General features: G+C 38.4%; 1 protein-coding gene across 1 annotated transcript in view; it reads left to right on the top strand.

The window, feature by feature from the left end:
• LOC122794922 (probable ATP-dependent RNA helicase DDX60) overlaps positions 1-19,761 on the top strand; it is a 2,165,155-nt gene that overhangs the window by 210,485 nt on the left and 1,934,909 nt on the right. Inside the window, exon 2 of the mRNA XM_044063515.1 lies at positions 1,631-1,700. Coding sequence (XP_043919450.1) covers positions 1,663-1,700 — 38 coding nt within the window. The 5' untranslated portion in view covers positions 1,631-1,662. The remainder of the gene's footprint in view (positions 1-1,630; positions 1,701-19,761) is intronic.

Raw genomic sequence — 19,761 nt, forward strand, 5'->3', positions numbered from 1 at the left:
ATGCTAGAGGTTGGTACACTTAGAGCAAATTTTACTCCACCCACAGTTATAACTATTTCAGAGATTCCATGATCCCAGTCAACCCCATTAATTACTATAGAACAAGTTCTATAAGCTGTCTTATAAGTTAAGAATATCACCAGTGGGCCCTTATAATATGACACATTACCTGATTGTCAGTGTCAAATATGGCCTATTTCAACTTCTACTTAATATCTTTAATCTAAGTCTCTCCGCTGGTTACATTCATGAATTCATGGAAAAGAGCTATTACAATGGCTTTACACAAGGATAGTCCAACCATGAATCCTGGTAATTATGTTAGTTTTATTAGTGTTAGTTCTCACCTGTGATCAAGACTTTCAGTCAGAGTACCTTACAGAAGACTGTCTGTGATTGGCTGTCTAGATTGTAGGTGGGACTGATCAGAAAACCAAGGAATTCAGAGGTTTGGAGCCCTTTCTGGGCACTGCATCCATGGCTGCTTTGAGAAGGGGCACTGTGACACCAGCATTTTTATATGGTTAGAAAAATAAAATAAAATAAATAAAAAATAAATAAGTGAGAAAGTACCTTTGGTTGAATGGCACCCTAAGCATCCACTTAGTTTTCCTAAGGTTGGCCATACGTATCAAATGAAAAGGTGTTTATTAAAAGATATGCAGAGTTAAAGGATGTCATGTATTGAGTTTTGCCTTAGTAAAACCCTAGCTATTTGGTTGGCTATTCTCTTTGAAAATGAAATGAGGGGCTAAGGACAGATTCAGTTTTATTCAGACGTACTATGATCCATTAACCATTTGATTAATTTGAGTATCTTTCACATAGGTTATACAACAGCTGTTGTGCACAGGATTAAGTGGGTAACGGGAGAGCGAATGAATGCTTGAAGTAACATAAAACATAACTACCACTGTGTTTTTACTGTTCACTAGTAATGTAGCGTTTGTAGACGTCTGCTTATGTATAATATTGTGGTGAATATAATGAGATATATGAAACGTGAAAGATGAAAATAACCTGTAAATGGTGCAGTGATGGTGAGAACAGGTAATGCCAAAGGGAGCTAAGCGTCTGTTAGTTGACTGCTAAGATGGAAAAGGAAGACTTCTGGCTTGTGTAATTCTGCAAAGAGTAGATGTAGCTATGATTATTCTGGCTGCAGTGTACTTGCTCATAAATCATAAAGACTGCCTTACAGTAGAAAATGCATTTTTCTGGTGCTGTACTATGTGCATACTTAGATACATTGCAGAGTGGAAGCATATGGCACCTGCATAAATAAAAGAAATGAAAACAAACACTAAAACTTATGGTAAAGTCTTCACTGCAGACAGAAACATTTGGTGTCTAAAATACCACAGTTTCAGACATAGCTATAATAAAAAATGAAACTCCATCTTATATTTTCATCAGACATTTTTATAGGTAATATAGAAGCTTTCACACAAGGGATTGAAATGTTTGAAGCCCTCTGAACTGTGCCATAATGATCCTTTTTACTAGTTTTCTCCTATTTACAACCAGCTTGACTATTTTCCAAGTATGTTTGTCCTTTAAAAATAAGTACATAGGTTGCATTGTGCCTTTCTGTTACCTTGTAAATTTAATTCATTTTGTTTCTGTGCAGGTGAAAAGAAGAGGGAGAAATTTCCAAGAAACATGTACGCCATCTTGGAGGACTCAATATCAAAATCCCAGTAAGTTGCATCTTTCGCTTTTTAACAATATTGTTACATAGATATTAAGTATGTTTTGTAATTCTTTAAGGTCATGCTTAAGTTAATGGCGACAATGGATAGCATTCTTGACTCACAGCAAACAGTTCAGCGGTTTGATTCCCAGCTGGAGTGCCATCTGTGTTGAAGTCTGCATGTCCTCCAAGTGTTCATGTGGGTTTTCTCCAAGTGCTATGGTTTCCTCCCATATTCCAACGACATGCAGTAATTGTCTTCAATACTCTAAATTGGCCATAGGTGTGAGTGACCATGTGCAAGCGTTTGCCTGTGTGTATGTGTGGTACAGAATAACTGTGACAGGGCTAGCAGTCTGGTGGTGTAAACATTGGCTCTACATAATTATACTCTTGATCTGACATCCTTATCCCTTGTGTAAAAATGGAAAAGGGGTTTTTGGTGGATGGATGGATGAATGGATGCTTATATTACCAGACTCTCTTGAGTAGGGATGTCATGTAAAACATTTAGTATAGTCACCTCACCTGCTTCAGAATTATTTCACATAAACATTGGATGAAAATTTAAAACTTTAGAGAATGTCTGTGTTTCAGTATTGTATTTACAGCTGCACAATAAGTTATAATTAAAATTGTGTTTTTTGTTCTAACATTACCCAGTATTTTCTTATATATTGTGAATGAAATCTTTACCTGCGGTGGTGGTGCTGCAGAAGCATTGTCACCTCACAGTAAGACGCTGTCCAGTTCAATTCTCAGCTAGAGTGTCTTCTGCGTGGAGACATGTGTGAACAGGCGTACCTTCATTGAAGGTTGTGCGTCAGGCCTGGCCTGGCAAGCCGGTACATAAAAATCAACTGCCAATCGTTAGCGGACCGGAGTTCCACTGTGGCGACCCCTAACTGGGAAAAGCCGAAAGACACAAACAAACAAACATTGTGAATGAAATCTTTATGGACAGTCAAAATGAAAATGGGGCATAAAATATTTTGCATTCCAGGGTAGCTGTGGTTTATTGTGGCTGGTTACTGAAATACATAATAGTGAAAAACAACTGTGTGTTTGGAAAAACATATGGCTAATATTGTACGTTAAAATGTTACTGTTATTTTGACAAGTTCTGTGTTTTCTGTGTTTTATCCTTTGAGTTCAAGAGAATAACATTGAGATATGTAGCCCATTAGAATTTGCAAGGGTGAATGGGAAACTGTCCAGTCTTTGCACAAAGTGGTGCCATGGAGTTATTTTAAGTAGTTAGCAAGTGTTTGTGCAGGATTTGATAGCACAATAATTTCAGCTGATATTTAAACCGAGAAGTGAAATAACCCCCCTCTAGTTCTTCAATAATGATAAGCATTTTGAAAAATAATTGTTAAGGATGGCCATTGCAGTAACACTTGTTTAAGCAAAAAAAAAAACAAAAATAAATTCGTACTGTGACAAAGTAGACAAGAACCATACAGTAGCAAGGGCAAATTGCTATTGGAGATTGCAGAGAAAACCTAGAGAAGCGTCTGTGGTTTCTAGGATTTTGTAAGCTTGATTACTTAGTATTTATGTGCAGGAGAAATATTTCTATTTTAAATTAGATTAAAATCCAAGAAAACTGCCATTCATGTGTAGAAACTGTAAAGCATAAGTAGATCTGCCTGTCTCGTAGCTGTATGTTTGGATATTAAGAGCACTGGAATGGATCTTAAATATCAAGACACTAGGATGGCTGCCAGAAGCAGCTAATAGGAGTAGCCTAGTGTCAGAGTTAGAACTGGATGAGGAAGACTACATTTGGAAGTATATGAGACTCTACACCGGAGATGACAAAATGAATGCCAAGGATGAGAAGGAGACAGAGGGACTTCAAGGAGAGTTTGGAAACGTGTACTCAACCTATGAGTTAAGATCAGTTGTATCTGTTATGTTTTAACATCTGAAGCATGAGTGTATAAACACTGATCTAATAGGTGTGAGTCTATCCTTTGGCCACAGGCATTATGACTGTCTCACACTCCAACCTTTCCCAGGCTGCCCGATATCTCCCCCCATCTCATACTGCACCACACAGCTCTGTCTGTCTTTGCTACAGTTCTTAAGTTAGACATTGGTCTCCTTTATGGCTGTAGGCTTCCAATTACTTTATTAGAAGTTGTCAGGTAATGAAATATTTTCCCGGTCTCTTTATCTTGATTTTTCTTGTGATTGCCTTTGTCACTATTTCTCTTTCTAAGAAAAAATGACGTTTTCCAGTTCAATTATTCTTTTATTTTATTGTTAAAGTTGTTTTTTTTTCCTTTGCTAGTTGTTATAGTTGGGTTTCCATAAAGTTTCCTGATTAGTTGTCTTCTGTTTTTTTGTTTTTTTAGTTTCTGTTTCCCGCCTCTGTTTCTGGAGTTTGGCTTTCTACTCTTAGTTTGAGTGACAATTGGCTCTTTATTGTGAGGTCCTGCATTATGCTTATTGAGATTTTGAGTGATGGCTGTCACCTTAGTCATGGATGTAGGTTTCATCACTTAGCTTGTGGAAGGATAACCTGTTGTAGGATAGCCATGTTTAATGTGCTTTTGAATAAAAGATGGGCACAACCTAGACAGGTGAGAGATTTTTAAAGTATTAGGCATTGAAGGTAAAGACAGCTTTGCACCTTGAGGAAAAAAAAACTTTAGATGACCCTTCGAAGAGATTGGAATTGATTGATTCTCTGTCAGATTTGGGTGTTGTTCATGCTTTGGCACTGAAACTTGACAGGCAGTCAACTTTGAGATGTTGGAATCTGCTTAGGAGTTAAGTTGATTCAGTCTATTAAAAAGAAGGTTCATAAGAATTCCCTTACCAGGATCTGCAGTAGCCTGTTCAACATGAGGGAAAATTGACCTTTGTCACTAACAGGGGCCACTGTGCCTGTACTATGCAGTCCACACTCCCAAGCATTCATGAAGAGGACTACTGAATTTGCATCTGGTGGCCAAATGCCCACTCATGGGCTGTTCTTTGTGTTGCCGCCTTTTCTACAAGGGATTGTGGCATTGGACATCTCAGTCCTTCCTTTCCCACCAAGGATAGTTATGCCCATTTCCCCATAGCAGCACCAGTAGATGCCTAAGCCACTATTCAAACTCGAATCACCTGAGGCTTAGTTGTGGTTTTATCTTTGTATGCCAGTGAAGAGTTTTTGCAGGTATTTGATCAGTATGGAGTGTTAGTGTCAAAGTCAGTACCCTCTTTTTGGTGTCCATAACAATGCTGTCATTCTCAACAGCTGGTGTTGAAAACTTAAATTCTTCATTTTCAGTTTTGAGTTCACTTCCCCATGCAAATCTGAGTCATAGTACATGCATTTCTTGACAAATTCTGTTTCACTTCTAATCACATCTTTTGCAGGTGTGATATTTGTTGTCTATCCTTCAGTCTTAACGGTGGGACAGTGGGACCAGGTCCTTCAAAGTGTTTTTCAAAAGTCAACTCACTGGAGGTTTTCTGCTTCTTCATCATAGTTATCCATACTGATGCAGGATAAAGCCTGCTGCTAGATGAAACACAACCCCTATGGAGTTACCCACAGCTGTCGTGAATGCTGCCGAGGATGACATTGATTTATAAACGTTCCCCAGTGACACCAAATTTGTTGTGGTTCCGGAGAAGATGAGGCAGAAAGGGTAAGCCCTTCAGACCCTGTTGCCTTCCTGAAAAGAACTCTGCAGAAGGCTTTTGTATCCTCAGAGTGATCTCCACTGTTTCAGACATTGTTGGAGTAGTGGCTGGCACTGCTTGCTCCTCAACTGACTCAGTGAGCTTTTGTACCTGAAAAGGTGGTTGCATCTATGCTGTCCTAGAAATTGGAGTTTGAAGGCAAAGGCTCTCAAGCCTGACATGTTGATGTCTGCATTGTCTTTAAAAATAAAAGGCTCCCATCCCTCTTGGCTGTGTGATATAGTGATATGTCTATTGTATAAGGGATTTAGAGTGCTTGGGATTTAGAGTGCTTCACTACTTGGGAAGTGCATGTATGTGTCCTCATCTGTCTCACTGCAAACATCGGGTCAGTTGTGCTGCATCTCGATCTGGATCTGAACTGCTTATCTCCCATCTTAATTTCTACCACTCTGCATATCCGTTTATCATTCACCCTGTCCAGAACTTTCATGCAATGTGACAGGAGGTTGATATCTCTGTACTGCTCACAGTTGTGGATGTCCCCTTTGTTCTTCTACACACTGGCATGAGTATGCTTATTTTCCAGTCATCTAGGATACACTTTTCTCTCCACAGCATCTTTATCATATCTGCTATGACCTCATCTGAGCTTGCTGCTTTCCCTGACTTAATTTTCCTTAGTGCTATTTTTACTTCTTCTATGTAAGTTGTGTCTGGGGCAGTACAGCTTCTGTGGGGTTTTCTTCATTCAGAAGCTGCTGGAAGTACTCCCTTCCATCTGCCTTTGTTGTCTTGTAGACAGGTGAGCAGATTGCTGCTGACATCCTTTATGAAGAATGTCTGATTGTTTTCTTTATCTTTCTGTCTTTGCCTTGCAACCTGATATAGTTTCTTTGTGCCACCTACTGAGTCACTTTTGCAGAAGCTAGTAGAGTGCCTCTGATGCACTATTATTTGCTATTGCAACTTCTTTCTTAGCTAGCAAACCAGTATTCCTTCCCAGCCTGCTCTTTTTTGTCTCCCACTTTTCCTGCATCATTTCTTTCTTTTGATGACTAGTTGGACTTCTACATTCCGCCACCAGCTTTCCTTATGTACCTTATTTCCATACCTGAGTTGGCCACATATCTGTTCTGTGGTCCTCACACAAGCTGTTTTGAGACATGGCCATTCTTGTTCAACCTCACCTATTTCCTCCTCTTGGGTTTCTAGAGAAAAGAGTAATTCCTTGAACTGTTGTACTTTCTCTCCAGTCAGCTTCCAGGTCTTCAGCTTGGCCTCCGCTGATCTTAGAGCCTTCTCTGAACACTGCTTACAGCATATTGTGGCAACCATTGGTTTATGCTGTGGGCCGACTGTTTCGCTGAGGATGACTTTGCAGTCACTGATTTTACCCCAATGCCTTTGTCTTACTAGGAGGAAGTCTACCTGAATTGCATGTTGGCCACTCTTTTATTTGATCTTGTGATTCTCTCTTTCTGAACCATGTGTTGGCTACTATCAAGCCATTTGCCAGACAGAGGTTTAGATTGGCCTACCCTTCTTTATTCCTGTTGTTCCACCCATGTGGACCCAGGCAGTCCTCATATCCTATGCTGTCTGCCCCGATATGTGCATTCAAGTTACTCATTATTAACACCAATTCATGTTGTCCTGCTTTATCTGGTAAGACTTCCAGCTGCTGTCTGAATGCACTATTTTCCTCACTGTCACAACCCTGCTGAGTGGCATATGCTGAGGTTATGAATACTGTCCTATCATTACAGAGGAGTCTGATTGCCATGAGACTGTCACCAGTTCTGATGATATCCCTCACTGCCTTCTGAAGTGTCTCTCATACCACAATTCCACACTATTTCTAATCTGTCCTCCTCCTGAATAGTAGACTCTGGATTCCAAGCCAAGTGGCTTTCTTGCACTGCCCTTCCATATTGTTTCTTGGATGTCCAGCCTCCTCCATACCTTCATGTCATCCACTTCCAAACTCCTTCCTGTTAGTGAACCCACATTAAGTGTAGCAATTCTTAGTTAATGTTTGGCAGGTTGATTGGTTTTACATCTCGCTAACCCAGGTAACCCAGACTGGGCAAATGGACACTGGCTGGCAAGTAGCTTATTGAATCAGGGCTGCTAGGCTTTATGGCGGTCACACACTGGCTAATAAGGGCACATACACCCCTTCCACCATTAGCACTGGTCCCTGGCCTAGATCGGAGTAGGCTGGTTCCTCAACTCCCTTACCACCAGCAAATACCTATGCCCATTTTGTGACATTAGTCAAAATGACAGAATCACCTATATTATACACCGTAGAGTGGCTAACCCTGCCATGGCATGTAGTTTATGATCAGTGTTCTCCTATCTTGAGGTCACTACGCACCACAGTATATTCCCAAAGCGGTTGGTCTATACAACACTTCCCACTATAGGGCAGTATGTAGAGACTGTGCTGCTGCCCACAGCTCCCTTCATTGGTGAGTTTGAGAGGGAAACTCTCAGCATGTTTTTTGGAGGTGAGAGGAACCCCACAAAGCTGCAGACAGAGCATGCAAACTTCAAACGGGTATTGGCCAGAGGTCAGAGTCAAACCTTGTACCTTTTTTTTTTCTTTTTAAACAAGAAACATCTCTGTTAAATTATCACTTATGACATAGTCAATCATGCATTTATATAAATGAAAACAAACCATATTGACATAATTTGATTTTCCAGCATTATACAGCACTTATATTCTATCGCATCATTGTCAGTCAGACATTACATAGCTCATTCAACTCCTGCCTTCTTTTAAACCTCACTCCTCTTCTCTCTGCATGTATTGTTCCCACAATTCCAATTTTTTTCTATGAATTTTGTTCCTATCCTTTTTTAAATATCCCATTTCCAGTTGTTCTGTCTCTGTTGCTATATTCATTACTTCTAGTACAGCTGGTTTATAGTTTGATTTCCATTTTCTAGTAATTGCTTTTTTGGCAGCTACCATAATTTGACTCAGCAAGGCCTTACTATGTCTAGGCAGTTTCAATTTTGTATCATAGCTAAAACAAAAATCATTTTGTTAGTTACACCAGTTTGCTCACCCAACATCTCTGACAAGAGGGAAAAAAAGAGTAGTCCATGAGGGAATCCCCAAAGTCTGCCAACTCCTTACACTCCCAGAAAATATGTTCCAATTACCTCTTTCTTCCCCATCACACTTTTGACATTTGCTGTCTACCTGAGGAAAAATTCTTTGGAGTCTACTTGGGGTGTAAAAATACCTGTGTAAACACTTCCAAGTAAAGATCCTAACTCTTCTAGACTTTGTTACCTATCTGGGAGACATACATATGCCCCCCCCCCATTGTTTCTTTGTGAATTTTTTATGCAGCCTCTCTTCCCAATCTTTTCTAACCTCCTCTGATTGATTATAGCAGTTAAGCAAGGATTGAAGCTTGTACCTTGTGTATGGGAGGTGAAGTCCTTAACCATTATGTCAGCTCTTAGAAGAAAGAGCCATCAAGTTGGCTACATCTGACCAGAGGCTATGAATAATTCTCCAGGTTCTTTTTTTCTCTCCCTTTTTGCATCTTCTGCCTTATGATTATCAGCCCTATACCAATCCAGACAGCTCATTCATTCTCCCTCACCTGGAAGATGATTGGCTAGGCAGGACATTATTTAGGCAACCATCTAGGTGATTTGAGACTTTTTCTGTTATTCCATAGCCTACCCTTTGCCTGCCAGTGACAGTCTGTGAAAGGGGGTTGCAATGGGGGGCGGGCAGCGCTGCGCCTTCCCTCACTTCTGCAAGGATCTGATTTTAGCAGGACTATACTGCTCACCTATAGGAGGCACTGTACAGTTGTTTTCTTAGCCTCCATTTACCTCTGAGTGCTTGCTCCATCTTCCTCTTCCCCTACATGATGGTCATAACCGCCTTCCCTGTCTGAAACACTACTCAAATGGGTCACTTGGGTCATAAACAGAAAGACACAGGACTTCAGGCCCGTTCTAAACTTGACCAACTTAAATTTATACTATACTTCCTCAAAAATACCTTCTACATGGTCTGTGTGTGGACAGTCCTTCCATGTTAGGTAGAAGAAGTTTGGATGTGCTTTAGACTCTTATAATACCTACCTTCATGTAAAATCCAGCTAGCAATCCAGGAGATATTTGCACTTCAGAGTTGGTGCCATTCACTACTAGTTGCAGATAGTCCCATTTGGTTTCACCTCAGCCCCCAGGGTGTTCATGAAATGCATGTGTGTGGTTGAGTACCTGTGTGCCTGTAAGGAACCAATATATTTTCCTGCCTGGACAACTGGCTGTTCATTACTTTGTTTCAAAACTGGCTTATGTCAGTGAGGAAATTACTGATAGGTCTCTTCCACTTCCTGGGAAGGCTTTTCCATGGTTCTTCAAATCGAGGTTCCTGAAGCACTTGTTTAGTTTTACTGGAACACAAACAGTGATTTTCAAGATCATGGTGAACTTTTTTGAGGGTTTTCTTCTTTCTTCAGTATTGTGTTACTGTGGAGTTGGTATCGGTGTATACATATATATATTTGTGCATATATATATATATATATATATATATATATATATATATATATATATATAAAAACTTTGGGAAAGCCTGCCCTCTACATGGGAGGGGTGTAAGGGGGGTTGCCCCTGATCTGTGCCATTGTAGTGAATAACACAGATGTTTTTTAATTGGTTGTAATTATGGAATGATTTCCAAGTGATTACATTTTAAACTTCACAGTGAAAGTCCCTGGAAATATTTGTGAACACAGTCAATTCCAGTTGCAGCCATCACAGTGCCTGGCTTTTATAGGCTGTAAACTGTTCAGTCATTCATGCAGAGCTTCCCTATTTAGTGTCAGAGGCTTCTGTCCAGGGTATCTGTTCTATGTCATTTTCAGCAACTACATGTCTCTGTCTAAAGGTGTTATGCCCATGAGAGCAGTCACTCCAATGATTTCTCTCACCAGATAAAACATGAGAGTGGATACTTCCAACCCAGTTGTCATAACGTATAGATACACTGGAACACAAGATTCAAATTTCTCACCCATGCAGGCACGTCATGTTGGATGAAAGCTGACAGCCTTGTCATGTCCAGTCCATTTCACCTTTTCCCTCACTAACAGCAGTCACCATTTCTGGCCTGCACCAAGTGTAGAGACTTATTTTCTTCATCCCATCATTGGAGAGTGCCTTAAGGGTTTTCTGGCCCACCAGTTGCCACCTGCATTCCTGTACCCTTATTCTAATGATTAAATTAATTCACAATGTGACAGTTTTCAAATAGAAAGTCATCCTCATAACTCTTTACTAGCCCAGCAGGTCTATTTCCCTCTGCTTCTGCCTCATATCTGAATGACATTTGTTGTCCTCAAACCAGTGAAGAGTCATGCTATCTAAGAGAAGTCTTTCTCAGGTATTTAGTCCATGTGGCTCACCACTTAGTTTCACTTCCTCCAGTAGTTTTTTCAAGAAGAGTGATGCCTCTTCTTTCTTCATCCCAGAGCCCAGAGCCCAGTAGTAGAAAGATGTGTCAACACTAATGGGTACATTTTTTTTTGCAGTACAGCATAAAGAGGGTGCTGCACTCCTGAGTGTACCATCCTTCAGTTGAGATGTTAAACCCATCTGCTTGAGTTTGTGGTAGCTCAGATGGATGTAAAATATCCCATACCATGCATCAAAAAGAGTAGGGAGCCTTTTTTATATAAAACTAACTCTTATTTAAACATATTTACATATTTACAAATGTACAAATATATAAATATACAAATCTGTTTACACATATTCAGAATTTCCTTTACAATTATACTAAATTTTCATCCCTATTAGACCCCAATCCTTTTCCATAACCACCATCTGATTTTACTTAATATTGTTGCTAAAATCCAGTTACTATTAAACATAATTTTGTGTATTCTTTCATTCCATATAATTCATATAACATAAAATAACTTTACATCTATTCTTTTAATGTATTATTTCCTTATGTTCTTATAATATCCATATTTAATCATATCCATGTTTATTTTACCCACTTCTTTTATATCTTTGAAAAAAAAATCTTCTTTACATAGTTTTCCCCATAACATTTTTACTCTGTAACATTTCAAAAGTACATGTCCCATAGTTTCTTCTTCTTGACAATATAAACATATTTTCTCATTTTTCTTTTTATATGGCATATTTCCTTTTACTGACAATGTATCTATTACTAGTCTCCACAAAAATCTTGATGTTCTACTTTTGGATTATACCAATTACTTATTTTTATAGCTTTAATTATTTCATCATAGATTTTCTCATGGCTTTACATAGTAAGGTTTTATCGTTACATTATTATACCATACCTTCCTATTTTTTCTATATCTTCAGTTTTTATTTTCCACAAAAATATTTTTTCTTGATATTTTATTTCTTGATTTACATACTCTGTTTCTCTTTTACTCTTTTTTACCATACCCCAAAATTTATCATATTTATATTTATACAGTTTTTTTTTACTAATCTCTCATCTTTTTAATTAATGCACTTTAACACTTTGTGCAAATTTAATGAGTGGCATATACCACTGAGTTAACTAACCCTAAACCTCCTTCCTCTTTATTTACATACAAAACATCTCTTTTTCCTTGGTTTAGTCTAGAACCCTATATAAATGAAAAAAATTGTCTGCAATAATTCCTTTTCAAATACTGTTGGCAGCATAATTACACTTGCTAAGCATGCCATTCCCCAGATCACTGAATTTATAAAATAAACATTTTATCTGAAGGATAATGTATATGTTCTCCAGAAAAGATGGCTTTCTTTTATTTCTCCTTTTGTTTTTTTTATTCCCATTGAATTCTACTTCCATCTTTTTTCCCAAATTTTATACCTAACACAGAAAGTTCATTTGTGGTAAAATATATACCCTCGTCTTTACTACATCACCTAAACCTTTTTTTTCTCTTTATTTAAAGCCAACCTTATCATCTCTAGACACTCACTTGTGCAAATTATTGCTTCTTTCATCCACATTTTGTTTTTTTTTTTGCAATTATTATAATCTCATCTGCATATGTTAACAGAACTGGAATTCTTAATCCTTCATTTGTTATATACCCCACCTCCTGCATTTTGCAATTTATTTCACATGTTGTCACATTCATGACTAAAGCAAAGAGTATACAACTTATTGGACAGCCCAGTCTTACACCAATCTTTATATGTACCTCTTGGCTTAACCAGCCATTAACAAGTATTTTTACTTTATTACTATTACTACAAGCTGACATATATAATTTCCTCATTTCCCCCTTATATTGTATTCTTTCATTATTGCCCATAAGGTTTCATTTCCTGTTGTGCCATATGCCTTTTTAAGGTCTTCTATCATGGTTTTTGCTTCTTCTTTTCTGTTCATAATGCCATCCACAATTTCTGTATCACTAATAATTCTTGACAGCCCTTCCCCTTTATACTATATATGCCATATTCCATAATGTTTTCTATTTTAGTTTCAAATCTCTTTTTTGTTTTCATAAAATCTTATAATCACTATTATTCAGTACTATCTGTCTCACATTTTTAATTGCCTTCTGTCTTCCTTCTTCCATATGAATTTAAGTGTTCCACTACATAATTATTTATACATAAAACCATCATTTAACCTTTCATTCAAAATCATTAAATAAATATTTTGTTTGCAAATCCCTTAAATTCTTACATATTTCATACCCTCTTCTGTCTGGGCCTGTAACCAAATCTATATTTACTTGTCCTGATACTTTATCTCACTCATTTAAAGAAATCTCCTTTTCCAGCTCTTTTTTTTCTCTTTTTCTGTTAACTTTCCATGTTTTTTCACTACCTTCTTTTTTCTTTATAAACATTTCTTGTACATATTGTACTACACTGCTCATAATCTTTTCCTAAGTTCTTCCTATTTTTCCTTTTACATTTTTTTATTTCTGCCATTACACTGCCATCTTTGTTTTCTAATCTGCTTAAGTAATTCGATATTTCTCTTTTTCCTTTAAAAAGTATATTGACTTATATAACAATTCTTATTTTTTTTCTTGATTTCTTTCATGCAATTCTTTTCTTTGTCACAGTACTTTCTATGATTATTTTCTAAAATTTCCAGTGCATTGTTATATGTTCTTTCAGATTTTTCTTTCTCTACCTTTCTCACATCATATTGCCACTGTAAAAAATAGATATTTTTTATGTTTTTCCTTAAATATCCACCATTCCAACCAATTCTAGTAATATGAGCTTTCCATAACTGCATTACTAATCTCTTTCCTTCTTTCTTCCATACTTTCTCATTAATCCTTTTTGTTCCTTTGCGTATTTTTCATATATTCCTTGCATTCTTTATCTGTAGCCATATTGCAAGATGATCAAAAAATCCTGTTTCAACTAAAGGTTTATTTTTCTTTCCTTTACCCAATTGCCAATAGAATTATTTTGTTTTCTTTTACTACCTCCCAATTTGTCTTCTTCATCATTTATTTCAGAACCTTCTTCTGTGTCCTCTTTAGTATTGGTTTTCTCATCTATGTTTTCTTCTATTTCTACTACTTCTAAAATTTCTTCTCTGTGTTCATTTTCTTCTCTTTTTTTTTCCTTACTCTTATTTTCACTTTTGCAGTCCATCTGTTAAATTTATAACATTTCCATTCACATTTATTTGCATCAGGTCCCATTTGCCCACAAATATAACATTTTCTGTTGTCACAGTTGCTTATTAAATGTCCTTCCTTTCCACAAAAAACCTGTTTTAGGTTGTCTCCATTATTTTACAACACCCCATTCCCCCTCCACATTTGTCGTGCTTGGTATACATTTCATTTTTATTTTCTATTTTAACACAGAATTACAATCCCAGCCACCAGTCCATAAACCTCTTTTGTCATAAATTTTTGCAATGTCCAGTACTTCAACTTAACATTTTCATATGTTCTTTCAAAGTCTCTCTTTCCACCTCTGTTCGAAATCATACACAAATTTTATTTTTGTTTCCTGGTTAAATGCTTTTATTGCATAAAGATGCCTTGGGTTACAGTCTTTCTTTAATTCATATTGTCTGAGAAATATTTCCATTGGGAAAAAAAAAAGTCTGAAGTGTAATGTCACAAAATATTTCTTTGTTATTGAGAGTAAATGCTCTTATCTCATGTGCTTTTACACCCAAAGGAGCTGTTAAATTGCCCTGCACTTCATACATGTCCAGTTTTTTGTCTTATTTACTTTGAATCCTGACCACATGCTTCTATTTTTCTTCTACCCTCTTTTCTGCTACTCCCCTTCTGTCTTCTTTTACTTTCTCTGCATGTGCTTTCTTTTCCATCTCGCCACTGTTCTTCAGGATTGTCGTTGGATCTTTCTTTTGTATTTTCTCCATAATGCCCCCCAAGAAACATCTCCACATTTTTCTGATTCACTGTGCACTACCATTTCTTTAAGTAAATCATCCCACAATACCCCACTGGCATCATAAATAAGCTAACCAGCTTAAATATCAACCCCTATATAACAAGATGGTTTGCAAACTGGCTCAGAGATAGAACCCACATGGTCAGAATCGCAGGTGCCATGTCCGAATCCAAACCAGTTACAAGTGGCATCCCACAGGGCTCAGTTCTGGGACCTCTCTTGTTTGGTATATTCTTCTCTGAGGTTCAGGCTAACTTGGGGGGATTATGGCTGACAAAGTTCGCAGATAACTGCAAACTGGGGGCCATAATCGAATCTCTAGCTGACACAAGCATCCTCCAAAAGGGTCTCACAGAGACGGATGCTTGGTGCCAGAGCCACGGCCTCAAGCTAAATGCTAAAAGGTGCATAGTCATCCCCTTTGGGAAAAACATCCTTATCCCTTGTGTAAAAATGGAAAAGGGGTTTTTGGTGGATGGATGGATGAATGGATGCTTATATTACCAGACTCTCTTGAGTAGGGATGTCATGTAAAACATTTAGTATAGTGACCTCACCTGCTTCAGAATTATTTCACATAAACATTGGATGAAAATTTAAAACTTTAGAGAATGTCTGTGTTTCAGTATTGTATTTACAGCTGCACAATAAGTTATAATTAAAATTGTGTTTTTTGTTCTAACATTACCCAGTATTTTCTTATATATTGTGAATGAAATCTTTACCCGCGGTGGTGGTGCTGCAGAAGCATTGTCACCTCACAGTAAGACGCTGTCCAGTTCAATTCTCAGCTAGAGTGTCTTCTGCGTGGAGACATGTGTGAACAGGCGTACCTTCATTGAAGGTTGTGCGTCAGGCCTGGCCTGGCAAGCCGGTACGTAAAAATCAACTGCCAATCATTAGCGGACCGGAGTTCCACTGTGGCGACCCCTAACTGGGAAAAGCCGAAAGACACAAACAAACAAACATTGTGAATGAAATCTTTATGGACAGTCAAAATGAAAATGGGGCATAAAATATTTTGCATTCCAGGGTAGCTGTGGTTTATTGTGGCTGGTTACTGAAATACATAATAGTGAAAAACAACTGTGTGTTTGGAAAAACATATGGCTAATATTGTACGTTAAAATGTTACTGTTATTTTGACAAGTTCTGTGTTTTCTGTGTTTTATCCTTTGAGTTCAAGAGAATAACATTGAGATATGTAGCCCATTAGAATTTGCAAGGGTGAATGGGAAACTGTCCAGTCTTTGCACAAAGTGGTGCCATGGAGTTATTTTAAGTAGTTAGCAAGTGTTTGTGCAGGATTTGATAGCACAATAATTTCAGCTGATATTTAAACCGAGAAGTGAAATAACCCCCCTCTAGTTCTTCAATAATGATAAGCATTTTGAAAAATAATTGTTAAGGATGGCCATTGCAGTAACACTTGTTTAAGCAAAAAAAAAAACAAAAATAAATTCGTACTGTGACAAAGTAGACTAGAACCATACAGTAGCAAGGGCAAATTGCTATTGGAGATTGCAGAGAAAACCTAGAGAAGCGTCTGTGGTTTCTAGGATGGTGTAAGCTTGATTACTTAGTATTTATGTGCAGGAGAAATATTTCTATTTTAAATTAGATTAAAATCCAAGAAAACTGCCATTCATGTGTAGAAACTGTAAAGCATAAGTAGATCTGCCTGTCTCGTAGCGTATGTTTGGATATTAAGAGCACTGGAATGGATCTTAAATATCCAGACACTAGGATGTCTGCCAGAAGCAGCTAATAGGAGTAGCCTAGTGTCAGAGTCAGAACTGGATGAGGAAGGCCACATTTGGAAGTATATGAGACTCTACACCGGAGATGACAAAATGAATGCCAAGGATGAGAAGGAGACAGAGGGACTTCAAGGAGAGTTTGGAAACGTGTACTCAACCTATGAGTTAAGATCAGTTGTATCTGTTATGTTTTAACATCTGAAGCATGAGTGTATAAACACTGATCTAATAGGTGTGAGTCTATCCTTTGGCCACAGGCATTATGACTGTCTCACACTCCAACCTTTCCCAGGCTGCCCGATATCTCCACCCATCTCATACTGCACCACACAGCTCTGTCTGTCTTTGCTACAGTTCTTAAGTTAGACATTGGTCTCCTTTATGGCTGTAGGCTTCCAATTACTTTATTAGAAGTTGTCAGGTAATGAAATATTTTCCCGGTCTCTTTATCTTGATTTTTCTTGTGATTGCCTTTGTCACTATTTCTCTTTCTAAGAAAAAATGACGTTTTCCAGTTCAATTATTCTTTTATTTTATTGTTAAAGTTGTTTTTTTTTCCTTTGCTAGTTGTTATAGTTGGGTTTCCATAAAGTTTCCTGATTAGTTGTCTTCTGTTTTTTTTTTTTTTTAGTTTCTGTTTCCCGCCTCTGTTTCTGGAGTTTGGCTTTCTACTCTTAGTTTGAGTGACAATTGGCTCTTTATTGTGAGGTCCTGCATTATGCTTATTGAGATTTTGAGTGATGGCTGTCACCTTAGTCATGGATGTAGGTTTCATCACTTAGCTTGTGGAAGGATAACCTGTTGTAGGATAGCCATGTTTAATGTGCTTTTTGAATAAAAGATGGGCACAACCTAGACAGGTGAGAGATTTTTAAAGTATTAGGCATTGAAGGTAAAGACAGCTTTGCACCTTGAGGAAAAAAAAACTTTAGATGACCCTTCGAAGAGATTGGAATTGATTGATTCTCTGTCAGATTTGGGTGTTGTTCATGCTTTGGCACTGAAACTTGACAGGCAGTCAACTTTGAGATGTTGGAATCTGCTTAGGAGTTAAGTTGATTCAGTCTATTAAAAAGAAGGTTCATAAGAATTCCCTTACCAGGATCTGCAGTAGCCTGTTCAACATGAGGGAAAATTGACCTTTGTCACTAACAGGGGCCACTGTGCCTGTACTATGCGAGTCCACACTCCCAAGCATTCATGAAGAGGACTACTGAATTTGCATCTGGTGGCCAAATGCCCACTCATGGGCTGTTCTTTGTGTTGCCGCCTCTTCTACAAGGGATTGTGGCATTGGACATCTCAGTCCTTCCTTTCCCACCAAGGATAGTTATGCCCATTTCCCCATAGCAGCACCAGTAGATGCCTAAGCCACTATTCAAACTCGAATCACCTGAGGCTTAGTTGTGGTTTTATCTTTGTATGCCAGTGAAGAGTTTTTGCAGGTATTTGATCAGTATGGAGTGTTAGTGTCAAAGTCAGTACCCTCTTTTTTGGTGTCCATAACAATGCTGTCATTCTCAACAGCTGGTGTTGAAAACTTAAATTCTTCATTTTCAGTTTTGAGTTCACTTCCCCATGCAAAGCTGAGTCATAGTACATGCATTTCTTCGACAAATTCTGTTTCACTTCTAATCACATCTTTTGCAGGTGTGATATTTGTTGTCTATCCTTCAGTCTTAACGGTGGGACAGTGGGACCAGGTCCTTCAAAGTGTTTTTCAAAAGTCAACTCACTGGAGGTTTTCTGCTTCTTCATCATAGTTATCCATACTGATGCAGGATAAAGCCTGCTGCTAGATGAAACACAACCCCTATGGAGTTACCCACAGCTGTCGTGAATGCTGCCGAGGATGACATTGATTTATAAACGTTCCCCAGTGACACCAAATTTGTTGTGGTTCCGGAGAAGATGAGGCAGAAAGGGTAAGCCCTTCAGACCCTGTTGCCTTCCTGAAAAGAACTCTGCAGAAGGCTTTTGTATCCTCAGAGTGATCTCCACTGTTTCAGACATTGTTGGAGTAGTGGCTGGCACTGCTTGCTCCTCAACTGACTCAGTGAGCTTTTGTACCTGAAAAGGTGGTTGCATCTATGCTGTCCTAGAAATTGGAGTTTGAAGGCAAAGGCTCTCAAGCCTGACATGTTGATGTCTGCATTGTCTTTAAAAATAAAAGGCTCCCATCCCTCTTGGCTGTGTGATATAGTGATATGTCTATTGTATAAGGGATTTAGAGTGCTTGGGATTTAGAGTGCTTCACTACTTGGGAAGTGCATGTATGTGTCCTCATCTGTCTCACTGCAAACATCGGGTCAGTTGTGCTGCATCTCGATCTGAATCTGAACTGCTTATCTCCCATCTTAATTTCTACCACTCTGCATATCCGTTTATCATTCACCCTGTCCAGAACTTTCATGCAATGTGACAGGAGGTTGATATCTCTGTACTGCTCACAGTTGTGGATGTCCCCTTTGTTCTTCTACACACTGGCATGAGTATGCTTATTTTCCAGTCATCTAGGATACACTTTTCTCTCCACAGCATCTTTATCGTATCTGCTATGACCTCATCTGAGCTTGCTGCTTTCCCTGACTTAATTTTCCTTAGTGCTATTTTTACTTCTTCTATGTAAGTTGTGTCTGGGGCAGTACAGCTTCTGTGGGGTTTTCTTCATTCAGAAGCTGCTGGAAGTACTCCCTTCCATCTGCCTTTGTTGTCTTGTAGACAGGTGAGCAGATTGCTGCTGACATCCTTTATGAAGAATGTCTGATTGTTTTCTTTATCTTTCTGTCTTTGCCTTGCAACCTGATATAGTTTCTTTGTGCCACCTACTGAGTCACTTTTGCAGAAGCTAGTAGAGTGCCTCTGATGCACTATTATTTGCTATTGCAACTTCTTTCTTAGCTAGCAAACCAGTATTCCTTCCCAGCCTGCTCTTTTTTGTCTCCCACTTTTTCCTGCATCATTTCTTTCTTTTGATGACTAGTTGGACTTCTACATTCCGCCACCAGCTTTCCTTATGTACCTTATTTCCATACCTGAGTTGGCCACATATCTGTTCTGTGGTCCTCACACAAGCTGTTTTGAGACATGGCCATTCTTGTTCAACCTCACCTATTTCCTCCTCTTGGGTTTCTAGAGAAAAGAGTAATTCCTTGAACTGTTGTACTTTCTCTCCAGTCAGCTTCCAGGTCTTCAGCTTGGCCTCCGCTGATCTTA

Source organism: Protopterus annectens, chromosome 2.part1 (genome assembly GCF_019279795.1).
Source record: "Protopterus annectens isolate FY-2018-M chromosome 2.part1, PAN1.0, whole genome shotgun sequence".
NCBI lineage: Eukaryota > Metazoa > Chordata > Ceratodontiformes > Protopteridae > Protopterus > Protopterus annectens.